The 24,493-nt window shown below is 42.1% G+C and overlaps 1 protein-coding gene across 1 annotated transcript; it reads left to right on the forward strand.

Moving 5' to 3' along the window:
* The first annotated feature begins 178 nt into the window (after nt 1-178).
* ERH (ERH mRNA splicing and mitosis factor) lies at nt 179-13,765 on the forward strand. Its single transcript, XM_006750419.3, has 4 exons — nt 179-352; nt 4,347-4,434; nt 10,266-10,386; nt 13,260-13,765. The coding sequence occupies exons 1-4, from the start codon at nt 194-196 to the stop codon at nt 13,360-13,362; spliced, it is 471 nt and encodes a 156-aa protein (XP_006750482.2). The 5' UTR covers nt 179-193; the 3' UTR covers nt 13,363-13,765.
* Nucleotides 13,766-24,493: the final 10,728 nt, after the last annotated feature.

Raw genomic sequence — 24,493 nt, forward strand, 5'->3', positions numbered from 1 at the left:
GCTAATGAAAGATGTCTGGTGTCAGAGTCTATATCTTTGTTCACTCTAGCCGCACGTCTAATAACGAGAGTAAGGAAGACAGTGTTTTGAGAAGAAATGGTACTTTTTAAGTTCCGCAGCCATTCCCTTTGTATGTCATCGCCCTTATCCAAGATGGGGGAGACAGAGTCAGTATCCGCTCTAGCTGCCGGAAATGTGCGCGCCTCTATGGTCCAAAAGGCTCTTTCGCGGTGCGTTTCTGACGACTTCCGGCGGCTCCTCTCGCGGGGATTGGCTGTTGGCGGCGTTGCGGCTAAGCTCGTGTGCGGCGGCGGTGTCGGCAGCGGCTGCAGCGAGAGAGTTTGGCGCGATGGTGAGAAAGGCCTCAGCGGCTCCCCGGTCCCCCAGCCTCCGGGGCGGTCCCAGCCCTGTACATCTTTTCCCCACCCCATCCAGCGCGAGCGTGCAGCTTCCCGGCCCACCAGCTTGTGGCTGGACCCTTCCCCTTCCCGCCGCGGAGACGCTTGGCCTGGCACTAGGCCCCGGCGCCCGGGTCCGCCCTACGTTTGCGCGCCCGCCTGCGGGCTCCGGCGAGGCGTGCGGTGTGGAGGATGCGCTTTCTCCCAGTTGCAGCTTGGTAGAGGCAGGCGTGGGGATGCTGCTTTTTCCTTCCAGACTCTCTGGCCCAATGTAGGAACAATGGCCGAGGGGTGTCTGACAAACCTGTTACCAAAGCTGACAGATTCAGTGTACTGCACCCAGCGTGTGGGCCGGGAGGGGTCGTCTTCGCTTTGTAGTGCGCTTTCTCAACTATTCTCTTTTGTTTTGCTGTGCTCTGTCTTTAAATATACATACAACGTTTTTTCTCTTTTCCAAGACTCCAGATGCCTGATTTGGCGTTTCTCCCAGCTCTCAATCCTGTTCGTACTCATTCCCTTGGGACTGAAAGCTGAAAAGATAGGCTCAGCTGAGGGTTCCTTAGAATCTGATCGGGGTGGTAGTGGAGTGACTGGGTATTTTGTTTGTATTTTTTATTTTATTCCACCAAAAAGGAGATGCTCCACAGGGATTATGAGGAATCATGGTTACTTCCACACTTCAGCTTTCGTTTTCTGATTGCCGCAGTTACTGTTAACAAGTTATGCAGCTGTTGTTGGGAAGGAACTTTTTGAGGTTGTACTTTTCTGAATTGAAATGTTTCAATGTTTGACCCAACATGGTTTCCCAGAGAGGACTAGGATTAGAAGACTGGGTTTCCAGTTCTTGTTTTGTCATAACTAGCAATGTGACCTTGGACAAGTCTTTGATCTCTTAGTTTCCTTCTTTGCCTTTTATGTCCCTATTTGGTATTGTGTTATAATGCTTAGATTAAAATCTGAGGAAGTGACAGCAATTAACCCATTCTTGTTGGGCAGATATCAGTGATAATTCCTTCTCAGTCCAAGTAGCATTAAAAATTAGAATTTGTCTGTAAAACAGTTATTGGTTCAATAGTCTTAAATACCTTTGCTTTATTAAAGATAAAAGCTTTAGGTGTGGGTTGTTTGGTGTTTTGTTTTGTTTTGGTAGTTTGGGAGAAGCATTTGAAGCTAATGTGCAAATCATATGTATTGTTCTGTAGCAGAATGATTCTTAGAATTCGTGTGTGAGACTTATAAAAAGTAAGTCAGGATTAACTATTAAAGTGATTGACTTGTGCCTGGTAATCAGAGAGAATAAGAATTTTATTAAGGTAATTCTGCATATCTTTTCCTGATTTAGATTTTGCAATTTTTTTTCTGTTGTGAGAAATTTAAGTATATATGTATTTGTCTATATGTACTTATATTTTGCATATATATTTGTTTTTTAATAAAACCAAACAGCCTCGAAAATAGCTCCAGTAAGAAGAAGGTGATCAAAACTGATTTGGGAGGTTTTATGATCTTAAAATGTTAATAGGAAAGCACTGCCACTTAAAAATAATACTCGTTTCAATTACAGATTTGTAAATTTAGTCATTTTTTGTTCTTAGTTTTTAATCCTAATCTTTGGGTAGTAAGTATTGAAAATAGTGAGCTTTGTCAGAAGTTCATTCTAAGACTAGATATAAACAGTAGCATACTGAATAGCCATTTCCATATCTTTACTCTCTTAAGTAAATTAGTCCCTTAATTTGCATTAGAATGAGAACAAAATTAATATAGTAGCAACTGGTGTGACTAATATACAGAGCGAGCCCTACTGCAGGAATGCTAGTGTGGTTTCTATAAAATTATTTTCTTCTCAACATCTGACCCATCGAAACTTTTTTTTTTTTTTGAGGAAGTGACTTAGAAAAAATTTCTGTATAACAAATAATCTAATAAAATGCTTTCTCTGGTTTATAATGCTTATTTAACAAAAGCCAATTACCTTTCATCTCTTGTCACCAGCGTCTATTTTTATCTCAAATCCTCTCAAACTTTTCATCAGAATGAGTTAGTTCTTGATGGGGAGGGAGGAATATGAGCAATTTCTTTGCTTTTTATATAGTGTTCAGAGTACGGGGTTTTTTTGGTGCTTATTCAGAAACTCTAGGCCTCAACATTCAGTTCCAATATCTTGATGGTTGAAAATTCTGATCATTTCAAAACAGTTTGGGGGACCTGTCGTAAAGGATTTTTTGGACCCCAAAATAATAGTACAGTAAAAGAGAAGAATGTGAATAGTTTGAAGACTGGGTGTACAGTGAGGTTGCATCATACTTGGCATTTAATTAATTGACTTTACACACTTGGCAAAAGATTGAAGGGGCCATAATTTCGATAGGACCAATAGTTTGGAGACATTTTTGGTTGTCACAGTTTTGCCTAGGAGGAGGCAGGGGGTTCAAGTGCTACTGGTATTTAGTGGGAATAGGCCAGGGATGCTTCTAAACATCCTACAGTGCACAGGACTACCTCTATAAGGAGGACCCTTCAAGCCCAAATTGTAAAAGTACAGAGATTGAGAAACTGAAATAGACCCACTAACAAAAACATGCCCCCTACTGAGCATGATGAGGTGGAAGATGTTAAGTCTATCTGCTGTTCTTCAGGCATATTCACAGTTGTCACAGTTGATCATCTATTTCGTGTGATTCTAGTGTTTAAAAATACGTGATTTTGAGATAGTATAGCCTCTTAAGGTGAGTCATCTACTGGGTGAATAGCTTAATGGTTTTTCTAGGGTAATGTTAACTATATATTAATTTTATACTGCCCATTTATCTTCTGCCTTCACGTTGGAAAAAACATAAATCAGATCCAGTGCTTACAGTCATTAATGGTGTTTCTCTTTTTCTCCTTTTATCAGTCTACATCTGAGTTTTTATTAAGGGACTTAATAGGGCTAGAGATAGAAAGTGAACGTGGAGATAGAAAACCTAAGTGGGTTTATGATCTAGTTGGGGAGAAAGATAGGAAAGAAAAAAACAGTACAAGGTCGCTTATGCTGAATGCTTACAGGCAGTAAGTACAACAGTTGGAGAAAACAGCCCTTAAGGACTGGGAGACCTGGGGCACCTGGGTGGCTCAGTTGGTTGGGTGGCTGTCTTCGGCTTAGGTCATGAGATCGAGCCCCACGTCGGACTCCCTGCTCAGTGGGGAGTCTGCTTCTCCCTCTCCCTCTCCCTCTGCTTGTGCTCTCATAAACCCACTTAGGTTTTCTGTCTCCACTGGTCACTTTCTATCTCCAGCCCTATTAAGTCCCTTGATAAAAACTCAGATGTAGACTGATAAAAGGAGAAAAAGGGAAACACTATTAATGACTGTAAGCACTGGATCCGATTTATGTTTTTTCCAACCTTAGCACAACTGTGGAGTCACATCTACACACATACTTATGTTCCTCACAAAATATAGTATGATCTAGTTGGGGAGAAAGGAAAGAAAAAAAAAAACAGTACAAGGTAGCTTATGCTGATTGCTTACAGGCAGTAAGTACAACAGTTGGAGAAAACAGCCCTTAAGGACTGGGAGACCTGGGGTGCCTGGGTGGCTCGTTTGGTTGGGTGGCTGTCTTCGGCTTAGGTCATGAGATCGAGCCCCATGTCGGGCTCCCTGCTCAGTGGGGAGTCTGCTTCTCCCTCTCCCTGTACTGCTCCCCCTGCTTGTGCTCTCGCTCGTGCCCTCTCTCTCTCAAGTAAATAAATAAAATCTTAAAAAAAAAGGACTGGGAGTCCTTACAGAGAAGCTATCAGTCCACCTTCTGACACCACGCTTACACAAAGGCTTAAATGTAGGACAAGCACCCTAATAGTGTTTTAATAACCAATCATTGTGTCATGACTGGGGATTTTATATCATACTATGAATTTCTCAAATATGAGTTAGAAACTTACGTTGAAATCACTTTTCCCCCTGCAGTCTCACACCATTTTGCTGGTACAGCCTACCAAGAGGCCAGAAGGCAGAACTTATGCTGACTATGAATCTGTGAATGAATGCATGGAAGGTGAGTTTAAACACTAATCAAGTTTTTATTTTTGTTTTCCCAACCTTCACTATTAGAACATGTCTCATTTAGGAACTGGACTTGTTTTTCCTCCAGATTTCTTGAATTATTAATTTGAACAGGGAAGGAGGATATTAAGGACCATATTTGTTGAATATTGAAACATTGATTATATATATTATCTTTCTGCTGCAGATATTTTTTTTTCCAGCTCATGATTACAATGAATGACTTTCTGAAGCCTCCCTTTGTTATGTTGATACTCCAGTATTTGTTGTGATACGTAAATATCTTAACAGTTATTCCTTATGTATTCTGGTTAAACTCAAGCACTATAGAGTTGTTAAGACAGGCTCTAGGGATACCTTCAGAACCTATTAGTCTGCTCATTGAACAAATAAACATTAAAAGCTGTTGAGGTTTGGTTACATTCCATCAGAGTGTTAGAAAATAAAAGTTAGCTCAGAGAATAAAGGCAAATTGAACCAAATAAGTATAATTTATTATGCATTTGGTAAGCTGACACCACCCTGAAGGAAACTATTAGCCCTTAATGTTTCTTTACTCAGTAAACCATTAGATGAGAGCACATAGATTGGATCATCACAAATTGGATTCATCCTTACATTTAATCATTATATCAAGTAAACCAGTTGTGCACATTCTGTACCCTTTTTAGCAAATTGTCCATTCTTCACTTCTTTCTATAAAGATTTTATATTCACTGTTTTTGCTGCTGGGCATGTCTCTCAATTTGTTGATTATCCAAAGCTAATTGGGTTAGCCTTAAAATCTGTCCTTGTAAAGCCAACAGTGGGTAGATCTGTGGGAAGAAACTAGTAATAACTAGAGACATCTAGGTTAAGTTGGCACCATGCCTTCCTGATTGCAGATTCTCTTTAATTTTAAAAGAAGAGCAGCTCTTGTTCTTCCCTCATTTCAGGACCCTTCCTCTGCTGACCATTATGGTAGACTTTGTGCACGTGCTGCCTTGGCACGTTAGTGCCTTATCTGTATTATTATGTTTGGTCTTTGATTCTGCAGGTACTCTGCCAACCTCTGCTGATTTTAGTGAAGCCTAACTTTTTCTTTTTAATTAATACACTTTATTTCTAGAGCAGTTTAAGGTTCCCTTGTACTCCCTTTCCCCACCTCCACAGTTTCCCCCATTAATAACACCTTACATTGGTGTGGTACGTTTGTAGCTGATGAACCCAATTTTTTTTTTAAGAATTATTTGAGAGAGAGAGTGCACATAAGCACAAGCCGGGGGCGGGGGGGGGGGGTGGGCGGAGGGGAGGCAGAGGGAGAAGCGGACTACTTGCTGAGGAGGGAGCTGGACACAGGGCTTGATCCCAGGACCCTGAGATCATGACCTGAGCCAAAGACAGATGCTTAACCAACTGAGCCACCCAGGCACCCCAATGAACCCAGTATTGATACATTGATACATTATTATTAACTAAAGTCTACTATTAACTGAAGTCTGTTATTATTAACCTAAAGCTCATTCTTCGTGTTGTACAGTTCTGTGGGTTTTACCAAATGCATAACATCATATATCCACTGGTACAGTATCATACAGAACAATTTTCACTTACCTAAAAATTCCTGTGCTCCACCTGTCATTCCTCCTCCCCACTTCACCCTTTGCCTCCTGACAACTATTGGTCTTACTGTCCCCTCCATAGTTTGCCTTTTCCAAAATGTCATATAGAGTTGGAATCATTACCATATGTCGCCCTTTCAGACTGGCTGGTTTCACTCAGCAGTATGCATTTGAGGTTCTTCCATGTCTTTTTAAATTAATAGATTTAGTTTTTTTAGAGTAGTTGTAGGTTTACAGGAAAATTGACTAACAAGTACAGAGAATTCTATCACACCCCTTCTTCTCTACCCTCTCCTTCCAGTTTCCCCTTCTACTTAACATCCTGTATTAGTGTGATACATTAGTTACCATTGTAGAACTAGTACTGATACATTATTGACTAAAGGCCATAGTTTACATTAGTGTTCAGTCTTTGCTTTGGACATTTTATGGGTTTGGGCTTATGTAGCGACAGGTATCTACCATTTACTGCCCTAAAAATCTAGTGCTTCACCTGTTCCTCCCTCCAAACCTCTGGCAACCACTTACCGTTTTAATGTCTCCATAGCATCACCTTTTTCAAAATGTCAGGTAATTGAAATTATACAGTATATAGCTTTTTCAGGTTGGCTTTTTCACAGAACAGTGGGGTTTTTTGTTTGTTTTTAAAGATTTTACTTATTTATTTGTTAGCATACAAGCAGGGGGAGGGGCAGAGGGAGAGAGACAAGCAGACTCCCCGCTGAGCAGGGATCCCAGGACCGACCCTGAGATCCTTATCTGAGCCCAAGTCAGACGTTTAATGAATTGAGCCACCCAGGCGCCCCCAAAGAGTGTGCTTTTAAGATTCTTCAGTACCTTTTCATGGCCTAATAGCTCATTTCTTTTTATTGCTGAATAATCTGTCATTTGGGTATACCACAGTTTGGTTTTCCATTCACCTACTGAAGGACATCATAATTGCTTCCGGGTATTGGCAGTTATGATACAGCTGCTGCAAACATTCGAGTGCAGGTTTCTGTGTGTACCTAAGTTTTCAACCCCTTGGGGTAAACTAAGGAATGTGATTGTTGCATCATATGGTAAGATTGTGTTTAGCTTTGTACAAAGCTGACAAACTATCTTGAGATGTCGCTGCACCATTTTGCATTCTCACCAGCAATGAATGAGAATTCCTCTTGCTCCACATCCTTCGCAGCATTTGGTGCTGTCAGTGTTTTGGATTTCTGTCATCCTAATAGGTATATGGCGATATCTTGTTTTAATTTGTAGTTTTTTTTGCATCATGCTTATTTGCCATCTGTATATCTTCCTTGGTGAGGTATCTTTTCAGATCCCTTGCCTACTTTTTAATTGAGGTGTTTACTTTTTTTTTTAAAGATTTTATTTATTTATTTGAGAGAGAAAGAATGAGACAGAAAGAGCACAAGAGGGGGGAGGGTCAGAGGGAGAAGCAGACTCCCCGCGGAGCAGGGAGTCCGATTCGGGACTCGATCCCAGGACTCCAGGATCACGACCTGAACTGAAGGCAGTCGCTTAACCAACTGAGCCACCCAGGCACCCGGGTGTTTACTTTTTTTAATTATTGAGTTTTAGGAGTTCTTTTTTTGGATGCTAGTCCTTTATCAAGATATATGTTTTGCAAAGATTTTCTCCCAGTCTGTGGCTTATCTTTTCACTTTCTTGATAGTGCCCTTTGAAGCACAAAAGTTTTAAATTTTGATGAACTCCAATTTATTTTTTTCCTCTCATGGTTTTGGTGCCATATCTGAGATTCCATCGCCTTGTTCAAAGTCATGAAAATCTGTGCCTGTATTTTCTTCCAAGTGTGTTATAGTTTGGGCTCTTACATTTAGGTCTCTGGGCCATTTATGATGTGAAGTGTGGGCCCAACTTTATTCTTTTGCATGTGAGTCTCCAGTTGTCCTACCACCATTTGTTGAAAAGACTGTTCTTTCTTTATCAAGTTTTGTCTTTGTATCCTGGTCAAAAAACAATTGACCATAAATGTGAGGGTTTATTTGTGGACCTCTTTTCTATTCCATTGATCTGTATGCCCATACTTATGTATAAGCAGTACCATACTGTCATTGTTAGTGTAGTTTCATAGTAAGTTTTGGAATTGGTAAGTGTGAGTCTTCCCAGCTTTGTTCTTTTTCTAGATCTTTTGGGTTATCCTGGGCCTCTTGTATTTTCATATCAAATTTAAGATCAGCTTGTCAATTTCTGCAAAACTAGGTTGGATTTTGATAGGGATTACATTGAATTTATAGATCATTTTGGGGGTCATTACCATCTTTTTTTTTTTTTTTAAATATTTATTTGAGAGAAGGCATGAGCAGGGGGAGCCTGATGAGGGGCTCAGATCTCAGGACTCTGAGATATGACCTAAGCTGAAATCAAGAGTTGGATGCTTAACTGACTGAGCCATTTGGGTGTCCCTGGGGAGCATTACCATCTTAATATTAAGTCTCCTGATCCATGAACATGAGATCTTCCATTTATTTAAATCTTTAAGTGACATTTTGTAGCTTTCAATGTACATTCTGTGCTTTTTATTATTAAATTTATTCCTAAGAATTTTATTTTTTGATGCTGTTGTACATGGAGTTGTTTTCTTAATTTCAGATCGTTTATTGTTGGGGTATAGAAATACAGTTGAATTTTGTATATTAGCTCATATCCTGCAGTTCTGCTGTATTCGTTTTTTAGTTCTAATGGTTTTGCGCGTGTGCACACGTGTGTGTGTGTGGTTTCCTTAGGATGTTGTGTATACAAGATCGTGTCCTCTGTGAAGAGAGAAGTTACACTTCTTTTTTTCCAATCTGAATGCCTGCTGTTTCTTTTTCTTGTCAAGTCACCCTGGCCAGAACCTCCAGTACAATGTTGACTACAAATGACAGAGTAGATATGCTAGTGTTCTTTCTAATCTGAGTGGGAAAGTATCTAGTCTTTCACCATTAAATATGGTAGCAATGGGTCAGTGCCTTTCTGAGATACATGGTGAATTCATTTTCCTGGTTTTTATTTCCTTTCTACTTTGACCTTTCGGTTCAGTAACTCATGAGTGGTACTGTGTGATCATGGTGTGGTGTACCAGTATCAGTCAAAAACCCTAACTCAGAGAGCTTTTCATAGATCTGTCGTTGAATATTACTTAGTGGTTTTTTGGGTTTTTTTTTTCCTATTGGGAGATTTACGAAGTCAATTTAGAGATACATGAAGGACCTGAGTGTAGAGGATAGGACATGTTTTCCCAGATGACATTTATTTGCTTGTTCATTCATCATAGTGGTATTAAAAGCATTTGATAGTGGGAATGGACAGAAAAGATTATGTTTCCATTGTGTGGGAACAACAGGAGTATGTCACTGAATAAAAATTAAATGTGCTCTTTAGATGATTATGTTAATGTGTGCTTGCTCTCAGTGATTTTGTTCATTGTCTTTGTATGACTTATATTTGAGTACCTACATGCTCTTACATGCATCATTTTGCATAACCTTCACCATAGCTCCATCGAGAATATTGTTGTTCTCACCATTTGACAAGTAGTTCTGGGGTTGGAGTCGTTAGTAAAGGACAGAACTAGAATTCAAGTCTCTGAATCCAGAGTCCAGTCTTTTAAAGTACTCATGACAATCTCTTCCTCGGTGCCAGTTTTGTTTTTGTTTGTTTTTTGCATTGTATCAGAATTTGAAAGCAGGATAGAAAGGCCTCTATTTGTCATCCATCATTCCCAAATGCGGTGTTTTTCTTCATTCTGAGGCTTTAGGAATATTGTTTATTGAAAAACCTGATAAGACTCACACTGTCATCACTTGTTTGAACTCTCATATGCCAAGTCTTTAAAGTTCTTTTAGACCTAGTGGCTTGAAGTAATCATTTTATTTTATTTTTAAGGCATAAAATACTTAACATTCTGGTGAATATATAAAATTAAAAGAAATTTGCTAGTGACAAACGTTAAAACAAAAGTGACCAACTTACTTTTCTTTTCCCAGCCCAACTTTATAAAAATAAATATTAAGGGGGTGCCTGACTGGCTCAGTCAGTGGAGCATGTGACTCTCAATCTCAGGGTTGTAGGCTCAAGCCCCACGTTGGGTGTAGAGATTACTTTAAAAAATTAAATCCTTAAAAAAAGTTAAAATACTATGGTATTGCTATATATATGTTATATATATGCTATCCATATCTAAAGTTTATACAATTGTAAGATCTTGGTTTTTCTCCTCTCTTAGGTGTTTGTAAAATGTATGAAGAACATCTGAAGAGAATGAATCCCAACAGCCCCTCTATCACATATGATATCAGTCAGTTGTTTGATTTTATTGACGATCTGGCAGACCTCAGTTGCCTTGTGTAAGTATTAGCCACCATATCTCTTAAGGTGTATTTTTCTGTTGTATATCCAGCTGTTTGAGGTGATTTATGGTATTCTGAGCTCACTGTATGCCTCACACTGATCTTTGCATTTTGACTACTATATAGTAATATTTCATCTACATATGGCTCATAAATTAATTTGGCAACATAAAGCTAATGGCACAGGAAAAGCTTGAGAATTTTGCTAATTGATGGAAGTTAGTATGCAGAGAGAATGCTGAGAAGTTCAAAGTCCTGATCTTGGTTTCTTAAACCAAAGTCGTTTGGGGAGGGGGGGGTGTTTTTTGTTTTGTTTTTTAGGTTTTTTCCCCCTCAAAGTCTTTGTCCTAAAGCAGTTGGCTTTGGGTTAAAACTAAGATGATTCTGTTTTCATGACAAAGGAAAATGAGAGTACCTTATAATGAGATGATCTTCAGTAATCAGGTGCTTGAATCTTACATGGCAGATACTGTCATAGAAGTAAATATGTTTTTGAAAAATATATACGTCCTACTCACAGGCACTTCCTGTGACTCCTGGATTATGACTGGGGCCAGGCCAGGACTTGCTGTTTCACCAAAGTGAAAACTTGTATTTTGTTGGAATATTTTGAGTTTTACTTAACTAACTCAAAACATTCCAGTGATTTAGGTCTAGTCTTTATTTATTTTTTAAGATTTTTTATTTATTTATTTGACAGAAAGAGAGAGACAGTGAGAGAGGGAACACAAGCAGGGGGAGTGGGAGAGGGGGAAGCAGGCTTCCCGCTGAGCAGGGAGCCTGATGCGGGACTTAATCCCAGAACCCTGGGATCATGAACTGAGCTGAAGGGAGACGCTTAACAATGGAACCACCCAGGTACCCCAGGTCTGGTCTTTAATGAAATATATTAAGAAGAAGAAGAAAGGTTTTTTTGGGTTTTGTTTTTTTTTTAAGGGTTTTTTTTTGTTTTTAAAGATTTTATTTGAGAGAGCCTACGTGAGAGCATGACTGGGGGAGAGGGGCAGAGGGAAAGGGTCAAGCAGACACCCCACTGAGCACGGAGCCCTACATAGGACTCAATCCCAGGACCCTGAGATCACGACCTGAGCCGAAGTCAGATGCTTAACCGACTGAGCTACCCAGGCGCCCCCAATATGAAAGTTTTGTTGGGGCTCCTGGGTGACTTAGTCAGTTAAGCATCTGACTCTTGATTTCGTCTCAGGTCATGATCTCAGGGTCTTGGGATTGAGCCCTGCATTGAGCTCTGTGCTTAGTGTGGAGGCTGCTTGTTCCTCTCCTTCTGCTTCTCCCCCCGACCTTATGCACTTCCCCCGCCCCAAATAAATAAATCTTAAATGCGTCTGTCCCACCCTGATACAGTTCTTAAAAATTGTTATTTTTTTAGTTCTTCTCCAGTGTTGATATAAATATTGTAGACTATTGAACCATTTCTGAAGCAGACTAGATTAACCCTTATTTAATTAGGAGGCACTAATAGGGCGCCTGGGTGGCTCAGTCTTTAAGCTGATCCCAGGGTCCTGGGATCGAGCCCCTCATCGGGCTCCCTGCTCAGCAGGAAGCCTGCTTCTCCCTCTCCCTCTGCCTGCCGCCCGCCCAGCTTGTGCATTCTCTGTCTCTGACAAATAAATAAAATCTTAAGAAAAAATTAGTATCTACCTGCAGGGTTGTAATAAGGATTAAGTGAGTTGATTCAGATAAGTACTAATTGATAAATTAGATAATTTTGTTTTTCTAAAGTATCTTTTAGGTTGGGTTTTTTTATTATTTTTTTAGGCAAAGTGTATCTTTATCTCTCTTGGATGCCATGTAGTGCTTCTACCACATGGTGCACATGGCTTTGAAACACTGAAGTGATTTTTATTTGTGCAATCTCTGGTTACTTATTGTCTGCTTTTTTATACTCTAGCCTTAGTTTTTTACCCCCAAAATGATTTTATTGCTTAACCAATGAGATTTCAGTGGTAGGTCACTATTTGAGTCTTCTAAAGATATCTTGAGTGGTTGGCTATTTGGTGATACCTTGGCCTCAGAACGCCTGGAGTCCCACTGGAGTCTCATTGCTAATGCCGCAGGTTTACTTTACTTACTTACTTTACTTACTCTCCTGACCCTCCTCTTCTGATTAGAGCCATTTTGAAGCTTATGTCTTCCATTAATTCTCTACCAGCCTCTAGCGTGATTTATTTTAAGAAGCAAATCCTGGGGCACCTGGGTGGGTCAGTCAGTTGAGCATCTGCCTTCAGCTCAGGTCATGATCCCAGGGTCCTGGCATCGAGTCCCACGTTGGGCTCCGTGCTCAGTGGAGAGTCTGCTTCTCCTCCCTCTGCCCCCTCCCCTTGCTCGCACACTCAAGCATGCTCACTCGCTCTCTCAAATAAAATCCAAAAAAAAAGCAAATCTTGAAATACAGGTTAAAAGATTTCCCTTAACACTTTACAGGGAGGAAATCTTTGTAGTAACATGTTTTTTAAAGATTTTTTAGTTAATTCTAAATAAATTTAGCAAATCTCAAGTTTGTACCAGTGTTTGGTTTTTATATTTTAATTACTAAAGAAACCATAAAAGTTGTTAACTAGATAGAACACACGGTTTCTAGTCATACTTTGTCAAGAAGTAGATGTGTAACACATTGAGCATTTAACTTAAGATTTCTAGATCTTGGTTTCTTTTTCTGCTCTAAGATTGTACTTGGTGGTCTAAAGTTCCTATGGCTTAAAATTCAGTAATGTAAGCAGCTCTTTTATGTTTTCTTTAAGTTCATGTATAAACATGCACACCTGTGCCATCATTGGGCAGTTATAATTTAGGGTTTTAAAAACGACAGTAATTGACCATTATAACTTTGCTTCTGCCTTTCTGTTCCTCAGTTACCGAGCTGATACCCAGACATACCAGCCCTATAACAAAGACTGGATTAAAGAGAAGATCTACGTGCTCCTTCGTCGGCAGGCCCAACAGGCTGGGAAATAGTTGAGTTAGAAGCAGTAGGGGGATGGGGGTGGGCTTGGAACACAGGTGTGTACAGCGTGCTGTAGTGGAAGTTCTGTGTTATAGTCATCCTGTTTCCATTTTGGTATACTCTAGCTAGGATTGAATGTATTAGATGAAATGTGAGGATCTTGTTCAATCTGAAACCCCCATTGCCCCTTTCCCCTCCCTTTTTTTTTTACTTAAACATTTTTATGATAATTTAGATGGAAGTTGTTTGTCAGTTAATCTTGGTTCCAGTCCTTCAAACTGTTCATATCTGCTTTATAACATTCACTGTACTAACCCTTCTTCAGGTTGGGGTAGGGGGGTAGTGACAGTTTAGTTACATGCTCAAGATAAAGTCTTAGTGAAAAATGAATAAATGTTCTTTAGTTATATTTTCCCCTTGAGTGATTTTTTTTTCTTGGTCTCCGAACATTGAAGTTTCTTACAAAGCATTATCAGTTTCAAAACCTATAGGCTGCCACACAAAGAAGTTGAAGAAAGCTTATGTGTGTGTTGAATACATTTCACTGTGGTTTAGGTGAAGCTAACAAGCTTTTACCTCCTTTTTCCAGCCTTATAAGTAAATCTTGATTGTGGCTCCAAGGTTTGTACTTGCTATTGATGGAAACATTATGAAAGATTTTTCTGGTGATCTAGCTTGTCTGCAGCAGCCAAGGTTAGGTCCTTAGTTTTGGTCATGTACTCTTTCTGGGAGGTTCTTGTGCCCTTCTCATAGCCTTCAGCAGTTGAACACTGTTTACCACTTCTGTATGAAAGCTGTAAGGGTAATGGAAAGACCACAGAAAAGGACAAGATCATGTTGCTTTTGATGGAAAGAGTGTTGATCACGTGACTCGAACATACGCTGTACTGTACCGCCAGTCATCCAAGGGTGCAAACATTCCCTGATTCTGCTTCTCTCACACTTCACCAACAGCCAGTATCTTTACACACTGTAAGATGGGCATTTTTTTTGGAGGCTTTGTGACCGGCCTTCCCCATGTCCTCATTAGAGCCTTAACCATTTTTCCTATTTTATACAGAATGAAATTCTGAGTTGGTAGTTGTATGTGCTCACTTTTACTGTAGAATAGTTATTCTGTTAATCAAATGTCATCACAGTATCAAAGGATCATTAAAATTAGAGTGCCTTGGGGCGCCTGGGTGGCTCAGTCGGTTAAGTGTCTGCCTTTGCCTCAGATCATGATCCTGGGGTCCTGGGATCAAGCCCTGCATCGGGCTCCCTGTTCAGCTTCTCCCTCTTCCTCTACTCCTCCCCTCTGCTTGTGCTCTCTCAAATAAAATCTTTTAAGAAATAAAATTAAGGTGCCTTACTAAGTTACGTATAGCTATGGTTAATATTTCACTGTGAGTCAGCCAGATTTTAAAGCTAAAATGTTCCCAGTGAAAAAGGAATAGATCCAAAAGTCAGTCAGATTGTCTTGCTTTTCATTTGGTCTGTCCTGCCAATACAGTTTTATTTCTGTAACAGATGTGATCTTGGCTTCATTTTTTGAAAAATACTCAAGCACGTCTGGAGGGAATGGGACCCCTTGATACTCAAAATACAGTTTCTAATGTTAGGTTTAGAGAGGAAAATATGATTTTCTAAGGAAAGTGGAGAACATCTGGGTCCTAGATGTTGGGTGATGAGCGCAAAGGGAAAGGGAGCAGTATTTCAGATCATATTTTATAAGGCTTAAGGAAGACTAGGACTGGAATAAATGTGGACATATATATACATTTATGTCCAGCATCACAAAGAAAAGGAGCAGAAGTAGCCTTTCATCGTGGAGGTGAAGTCTGATAAAACCTTCAGTGGTTTGGCCAAAGCTATAACCACCATTCCCCTGTTGTTGAAGAGTTGGTATATTGATTGTGTGGCCTTTCCCGAACCACAAGTAAAACAGGTCTGATTTCTGTTCATACACATATTTTACACTGCTACCTACAAGTGAAACCTACAGACAAATTACGAAATTCTTGATTCTCATCTATCTTATTTATATACCTGAGCATATAAGATATTTCTTGACAATGTTCCTTCTCAGCATTTGATCTAAGAGGTTACAGGAGTATAAAAGGGGGATTTTAACTGTGTCACTTCACTGGCAGTTCTTGGGCTTAAAATATTTGCAGCACCTTGCTAAACACCTTGGGCATTGTTTGGACAAGTTACGTATCTTATTCCTGTTGTTGCGTTGGGAATGCTGGGGGCTTGTTTTCCTTCCAGCAGCAGACCAGACAGGGTTAGAAAGACGGCAGGGCAGTTCTTAGGATGACATCAGCTTCATATCAGTTTGGCCTTTCCTTTATCAAACTTGTTTTTACTAATTTTTCAAAGATCAGAATGAAAATTGGCAAAAATAAATGAACTGTTTAATAAATTTTATTACATTTGTACAGATATATTTAGAAGAAAGACGATTAATTTGTGTGTTGGCATAAAGCTCCTAATATTACTACTTAGGCATAGCATTTCCTGCTTAGGAAACATTTACATATATCTTATTTAATCCACACAGCGGCCCTTTGAGGTTGGAAACCGTTGTTCCTCTGTTAATGGTGAGGAAATAGGCTCGGATTGTTCAAGTCCCTCACCCAGATCACACAGCATAACCACAAAGATTTTACTAGCTGAAAAAGACATGGTCTTAACCTCAGAGCTTGAGAGTAGGTAGCTCCCACAAAATGAATAGCTGTGAGCTAAATAATGGATCTCTGGTGGGTGCCTAGCAAAGGAAGCTTTTTAGATCCATAAGACCTAAATAGGTCTCATTTGTCACCAGTTTAATCAAAAGCATAGAGGACACAAAACAGCTTGCTAGCCCAGCATTATGGAGTGTTTCTCTTCCATTGGAGTGGTCCTCATGGCAGTTCACACAGTAATCCAAGAAGTATTCTCTGCACACACAGACAGATGATAGCTCAGGTGCAAGAGCTACGCTGACCTAGAAGCCCTGTGTACAACAGGAGCCGCGATCTCTTGTTATAACTCCATAGACTTAGTTTCTAGGTCACCAAGAGACCTTTCCCAGTTATAAGTCACTGCATTAGGAGAAGCACAAAGTTCGACCTTCCCACCAGGAATTTGTAGTTTTCACATACTCGAAGTATAAATGATCAGAGGTCATTTTACCTCTGATCAACAATCTTGTCTAGTAATATTTTTTCTCAAGAACAGAGCCAGAACGTTAACCCAAGGTCAAATTTGGCCGTAGAGCAGTTTTGCTAATCCATCCACAGATACTTAAGGGTGAGATGGCACATCTAGCTTACTTTCATGTGGGAGGTAACATTTGAGCCTTGAAAAGTGGCTAAACTTGGAACATAGGAAAATGGGACAGGAGAATAACAAGGTAGCAAACACTGTAATGTTTGAGGGGCAGCAAGGAAGCCATCATGGCCAGAGTAAAGTGAGTATTTAGGGGAGCGGTGGTGTAAAGGCCAGGAAAGCTAGTAGTGGGACGCCTGGAACATGAAGCTACAGAGTTTAACTTCGTAGGCCGTGAATAACCTTTAAAGATTTTTAAGGCAAACCTGTCAAATCAGCTTTAGGAGGATGAAATTCACTGCTCTGTGTAGATTAGATTGGAAAACTAGAGAATTTAATGTCCCAGAAGCCAAAGCAAGAGAATTTTTCAGTGAGACAGGTAAGATGAGGAAATGTAAAAAAGCTTTGGATTTGGAATTTAGGCAGTTTTTCAGGAGTGTAACATGAAGACAAAAACCAATTTGCAGGTGAAGAGCCCGCCCAGGAAATAGTGAAGAATAGGCAGGGAAGGCAAAGTTCACTGGGAACTTGAAAGAAGGAAGTGGGAATATGGAATGATGAGTTGGAACGACAGATTTTTTTTTTTTTTTAAAAAGGCAATTTGTCCTTGTATATAAGTAATGTAAGTAGAGGAAGAATCTAAGATTTTAAAAATTTATTATAATATATACATAATGATAAGTAACAAGCATGACATAGAAAGGCTAACTTTGAAACTAATGTAACATTGTATGGCCATTATACTTCCAAAAAACAGCCGAGCTCCAGGCTACACACAAAGGCAAGTGAGTGATGGGCTAAGACATAAGAAGGGGCTGAGAGACTGAAATCATGAAGACATTCGGTAGAGAAGTTAGAAGAGGCTAGATGATGATCTGAGGGGAATTTCAGTGATAGAAACCTGAGAGAGGGGATAATTTCTTAGTGATTCACTTTCCTGTCTCCTGCACTACATAGTTCTCTACTTGGAAACCTGATCTAAGAAAGATATCTTTGAAGACAGTAGTAGTCCTTTCAGCTACATTTAGAGATCCTGTGTCAACTTATCTAGCACACTTCTTTTTTTTTTAAAGATTTTATTTATTTATTTGACAGAGAGAGACGCAGCGAGAGAGGGAACACAAGCAGGGGGGAGAAGCAGGCTTCCGGCTGAGCAGGGAGCCCGATGTGGGGCTCAATCCCAGAACTCCGGGATCGTGACCTGAGCCGAAGGCAGACACCCAACAACTGAGCCACTCAGGTGCCCCCACACTTCTTTCTTTTTTACAATTACATGCTTTAACTAGATATTCAATTTGAGGCATGCTGTGAAGAGCTTGGCTTAAAAGCCTCTTCTGTGCCAAAGGTAATTTTCTTTATGCTTTTCAAGAGAGTGGGGAGAAGGCTAATGAGGACTGATGGTATCACTTAACTGAGACAGGCCCTATGTCTTTGTCAACAGATGTTTGAATTTAAGGTCTTCAGATTGTAAGAGAAATGGGATAGATCATGGTTTTATCCTTGGAAGCCTGAAGTTGGATGGGTTGCCATGGTAATGCTAACTCTAACTCACTTACTGGCATTTGTTGTGGATTACCTACTCTGTTCCAGGAACCCCCCAGGCTCGGCCAATTATATTGCCCCTCTAGTCTTTGAGAAAAAAGGAGTATGTTTGAGTCTTAGTACCTGCTCCAGGGTGAACAATTTGAGAAGCATCTAACAATGCTGGGCCACTTCTCCCCGGTGGCCCTGGACATTCCAGAGATTGCTCTGTCTTTTGACACTGACAGTGAGCCCAGATGCATGTTGGAAGCATGGTTACTCACTTCCTTTCACAGGTAATGCAATTCCAGGAAGGATTACCATAAGGCCCTTCCAGTTTTTAAGCAAGTCCCAATAGGAGGCTGCAGTTGTGAGGGAGGGGAGTTAGCCTCATAGTCCCTTCAGAGGAGTGTTATGAAAGGATCTGAAGGTACAGGTACTGAAAGGCCACTGAGGGCAAATGCTCATTAGTATGAAGTCCTGATGCAGCTCTTAGGGATCTCTCAAGGTAGGAAGTCTTGATTCTCCAGCATTTGGTGACATCTCTGAGCCAGGTCCTCTCTGGATCTGTTCAAGTAGTTGGATTGAGAAATTATACAAAACTTTTTATTTCTATAAAATGCTTAGAACTGGGGCATCTGGGTGGCTCAGTCGTTAAGCCTCTGCCTTTGGCTCGGGTCATGATCCTAGGGTTCTGGGATCGAGCCCCGCATCGGGTCTCCCTGCTCTGCGGGAAGCCTGCTTCTCCCTCTCCCTCTCCCACTCCCCCTGCTTGTGTTCCCTCTCTCGCTGTGTCTCTCTCTGTCAAATAAATAAAAATAAAATAAAATAAATTTAAAAATTACTGAAGTTGCGGGGCACCTGGTTAGCTCAGTCAGTGGAGTGTGCAACTCTTGATCTCGAGGTTGTGAGTTCGAGCCCCACATTGGGCATAGAAATTACTTAAAAAATAAAATAAAATCTTTAAAAATAAAAAAATTAAAAATAAATAAATAAATAATTTAAAAAATAAGATGAAAACAGAGGGAGACAAACGATAAGAGATTTTAACTACAGAAAAGAAACAGGGTTGCTGGAGGGGAGGTGGGTGGAGGGATGGGGTAACTGGGTGATGGGCATTAAGGAGGGCACTTGAATCATTGAATTCTACCTCTGAAACTAATATACTGTATGTTCATTAAATTGAATTTAAATTTAAAAAATTTAATAAATAAAACTACTAAAGTGGCGAAGCACATGGGTGATGGTCCTAGTGTGGGCATAATTTTGTCTTGCCTTGATCCTTCACCTTCTCCTTTTTTTTCCTCATTGTTTTGCCTTTGATCCACTGTTCCTGTTAGAAATAAGGTAAAAAGGAAGGGAGGGGCGCCTGGGTGGCTCAGTCGTTAAGCATCTGCCTTCAGCTCAGGTCATGATCCCAGGGTCCTGGGATTGAGCCCCGCATCGGGCTCCCTGCTTGGTGGGAAGCCTGCTTCTCCCTCTCCCACTCCCCCTGCTTGTGTTCCCTCTCTCGCTGTGTCTCTCTCTGTCAAATAAATAAATAAAATCTTTAAAAAAAAAAAAAAGGAAGGGAGTGCAGGAGCCTCCTCTTCTCACCAGTATGGATTCCATCAGCATTAAGGAATTATTGTCAAGTTTTTTAGGTTTGATAATGGTATTGTTCTTTTTTTAAGGTATCTTTTAGAGCATGTACTGAAATGTTTTCAGATAAAATGATGTAATATCTGTGATTTGTTTTGAAATAATCCAGTAGAAGTATGTAGATGAAACAAGATTAGTCATAAATTGATCATTGTTGAATCTGGGCGGTATTATTAATCCCTTCGCTTTTTTTACATGCTTGAACTTTTCCACAATGAAGAGTGAAAAACAAAAACCATTGAGAATGCAAGGACAATCCTGTCTTGCCTCCTACGTGCCGCTCTCATGCTACGGCCAGTCTGGTGGGTTCTGAGGCTGGCGAGGCGCGCTGGCCCCTCACTCCTGTCCCTCCGCGCCTCCTGTTTAGCCCTCTCCAGCCTGGAACTCTGCCCAGCTCCCTCCCCGCCGCCCAAGCCCGGCCCCCAGGAAATGCCGCATTCTCCAAGCAGGACAGATTGGGGTCACAAATGAAGCTTTCGCTCTACAGCTTGGCCACGCAGGCAGGAGGGACTCAGCGAGCCCAGCGAGGAGTGCAGTGTGGGGCTGGCTGCCTGCAAGCCGTGAGCAGCAGGGGATGTTTGGAGCCACTGAAGCTGCATTTCTGACACATGCTAATGAGCTTCCTTCAGGGATGTAAACAGTCAGCACTTCAAACTAAATTCTGGGGGAATTTAACCACCTTTGCTTAGTCATCGCCCCTGTCTGCTTCTGACCGGCCCCGGAGTGCCAGCATAGAAGGGGGCGTTCCCACTCCCGATGGCTGTACAACGCCAGGTTTTAAAAAGCTGCCAACTCGGCCGGCCTCAGTGTGGGTAATTGCGTTTGACACGCCGTTCCCGTTAGAGGAAAGCAAATGTGTTTTCCGTACACCCAATTTCAAGCGGCTCGACCCATCTCCATAATCGTCCTGATTCTGGCTGGGAAGTGAGCCGTCCTTCGGGGAACCCAGGGAACTGTCAGAAGGACTCATTAGGCTGACACTTGACAGCTGATTTTGTCACGTTGACTTCCGTCCCTTCCTAATCAAGGACCAACCAGTCACCAAGGGGATTGTGATCATTGCCTATTTGCAAAACTAGGTCTTTCTCTACTGAGCCAATATGCTTTGAGTGCAGGTGGTTGTGCCGTTCAGCTGGTCACGCGGTCAGAGTTAAGGAGGCCAACAACACGAATGTTCCTCAGGTAGGTAGGTTAACTTTTCTGTTTCCTACGAGCAGGCACTCATCTTGAAAACACCTGCCAGCCCTCCTGGCTGACCCCATCCAAAACAGCTCTTCCGTCTTGCGTAGGGCAGCCGGCCAACCATGGCTTAGGCAGCAATAGAGGGGGTGTATTTTATGGGGCCATAGTCCAAACTGCAGGAACGGCCAGAACACAAATGAATCTCAGGGTCAAATAAAACCAGAAATGTGGGCTGTCGGGAATGCCTACCATTTCTGATCTCTGTCCCCCGTTAGGTGTCAGCTCCATTTGTCCCAGACACCAGCTTCTTCCACTTAGTGGGCAACATGGCTGTCCACAGAGTCTCTGAGCTTCACTTCAGATTCATCTTTCTGGTTGAGTTCACAAATCCCAAGGAAATGTTCTGGTTGACCCCGCATGGGTCACCTGACTGAAGGAAGAGGTGGGATCTGGGTGGTAGGCAGCCCCTGAATGACCCCCAGGGATCTACACCTCCAGGGAGTTGTGCCCTTGTGTCAACCCTTACTCTTCAGTGAGGACTGGACTTAGGAATGACTCTCTTCTAAAAAATAGAATACCAGGGGCGCCTGGGTGGCTCAGTCGTTGGGCGTCTGCCTTCGGCTCGGGTCATGATCCCAGGGTCCTGGGGTCGAGCCCCGCATCGGGCTCCCTGCTCAGCGGGAAGCCTGCTTCTCCCTCTCCCACTCCCCCTGCTTGTGTTCCCTCTCTTGCTGTGTCTCTGTCAAATAAATAAAATAATAAAAAAATAGAATACCCGTGGCAGTGATGGCATCTCACTTCCAGTGTTCAGTTATAAAAGGGCTGTGACGTCCATCTTCGTGTTCTCTCACTCTCGTGGACCATTCACTCTGGGGGCAGCCAGCTTGCCATGTTGTGCAAGAGGCCCCTTGTGAGTGGGCTTGGAAGCAGACAGTCTAGCCCTGGGTGAGTGTGGAGAGGATTGCAGCCCTGGCGGACACCCTGATTTCCGCCTCCTGAGCATCCCTGAGCCAGAACCATCCAGCTAAGCCATTTCTGGATCCTGCCCCACAGAACCTCTGAGAGACTGTCAGTTGTTGTCAGTCGCTAAATGGGGAGGTCATTTGTTACACAGCAATAGATAACTAATAGGGTCTGTAACAAAACAGAAGCTTCTGGTTCACAGCATGAGGGAAGGCACATAATCCAGGAAAGGAAGGGCGGGCCTGCTGCTCCCAGTCTGTCCTCTCTCCTGCTATGGAAGAGAGGTTTTTCTATAATGAAAAATCTGATTATGTCACTTCCCTGCTTGAAATTCTTAAAGCTGTCACTCATAAAATAAAATCCAAATCTGTAGCTTGATACCCAAGGTCCCTCATGATTAGCACCTGCCCACTTGTCAGACTTGGCTCCAACCAGTCCCCCTCCCTCCTGCTCCGGCTATACTTTGTACAGCTCCACGAGTATGCCACACGATCTCTTGCATGCCTTTGCACACTCCCTTCCTTTAATGGGCATGTCTACTTCCTCAAGGCCCACACACTTTAACCCCTAATCGTAAGTTAAGGCTCAACTCAAGCATCACCACCTCCAGGAAGCCTTCCGTGATCACCAAATCCTCTACTTATCTAGCTTCTGAGCTCTGGTAGTGTCCTCCGTCATGGCTGCTATCACACTGTGTAGAATTCCTGGTGGGATTTATCTACCTCCCTCAATAATCTCTGCTCTTTGAAGACGGAATTAAATCTTTCATATCGGAATCCTTAGTACCTTCCAAATAATTGGTTCTCAGTATGTGTTTGTTGACTAACTGGTAAATCGTTTAGCTAATCAATTGAGCAATGGCATCAAGGAGCTACTCTCACCTGCACTTGCCTATCAACACTGGTTCCTGTATAAAGGAGTGAGGGGCTTGGGGATCAACTTGTCTTTACTACCTCAGTTCAGGTTCATAGTGAATGAAATCGGCATGACCCTGGTCCATGATACCCTTATGGTGCCTACAGGCCAGACTAGACCCGAACGTGGCTACCACTGTGAAGGAAATCATTAAGGTTTCCCAAGAGAGCGCAATATTTTGAGTTACTTGAGCTTGGATGGGCAGAGGCCCCTCTAAGCCTCGGCATCTAAGCTGCGATCTGAAAGATGAGAAAGAGCAGGGGTGGGGGGGACACGTGTCATAGGCAGAGGATCCGAAGTGCAAAGGCTCTAAGCAGGAATGAGGTTAGTGCGTCTGCGGAATTCCAAGGAGACTGCCACACACACCACAGAGGGTGAGGAGCACATGAGGAGGGACAGGTAGGTGGGGGACTGTCACGGATGGAGGGGCACGGCTTGAGACCCTCGCTTACCACCAGGAACTCCAATGGGGATGCAGCCACTCCACCCACTCATCCATTCATTCAGGCCAAGGGCCCAGCCCTGCAAAGCCCCGTGCTCCCTACTCCCTCTGCCTGAACGCTCTTCCCCAGAGAATCCTCCCACCGGCTCCCATCACTCAGGTCTTGCATCAAATGCCAACTCTTACCCCATCTAAAGGTAGCCCTTGCCTTCCTAGCAACACAATCACATAAGCCCCGTTTATTTCCTGCATTACACCTGTTAGTATCTTGGAATGATCTTGTACGTCTTTTGGTTCACTTGTTTTTCTGTCTAGAATATACACTCCATGGGATGAGGGAACGGACATGTATTGCTTCCTGCTCTATCCGCTGTGCCTAGAATCCTGCGTGGTCTGTAACAGTAGATGAATATTTATTGAATTGGTTCATTCCGTTAGCCAACAGGTTTAATGTTTATTATGTGCTAGACCTAATGCCAGGGTCTACCCAGAACCCTGACTCAGGGCCGGCTTCGCAGGCAAACAACCCACGCACTTAAAGTTGTACGGGGCCCGGGGCTTTGAGGGACCCATGCTCCTGTCATCATTTTTGACATTCTTAATAATGTGCGAATGAGGTGACCCACATTTTCATTTTACACTGAACCCCGCAAATTATGTAGCCAGCCCTACCCCGGTGATAACTCCAGAAAGTTCCCCAGCACAATCAGAGTTGAAAACCGTTCAGGGACAAGCCAGTAGCCCCTGCACACTATCAAAAAACTGTAACAGGACTGTCTTATATGTTTAAAGAGATGTAAAGGGTAAGTGATTTACAGGGATCCTTAGTTTGAGAACATAATTCTAAGAGCCAGACATCCTTGGAGTCCAGGTCCTGCCATTTCCTGGCTGTGTGATCTTGAGCGACTCATAAAACATTTCCTGACCTTGGTTTCCTTGTTACAAATGGAGATGGTAATAGTGTGCATCCCCCAGAGTTGGCTTGAGAATTAAACAAAATAATACTTAAAACCCTTAGGTCAAGTTGAGGACATCCCGAAAAGCGGGTTCGATTGCTCAGCGACCTGCTCCGTTCTTTGTGCTCTCCTCCTTCGGCTCTTTCAACTCCCCCTGACACTCCTGGGTGGGAAGATCTGGGTCAATGTGAGTGGCTGCTAAGTGAGAAAGAAGAATGTTGAGGAGAAAAA

Source organism: Leptonychotes weddellii, chromosome 9 (assembly GCF_054177405.1).
Source record: "Leptonychotes weddellii isolate Sample4059 chromosome 9, ASM5417740v2, whole genome shotgun sequence".
NCBI classification, from domain to species: domain Eukaryota; kingdom Metazoa; phylum Chordata; class Mammalia; order Carnivora; family Phocidae; genus Leptonychotes; species Leptonychotes weddellii.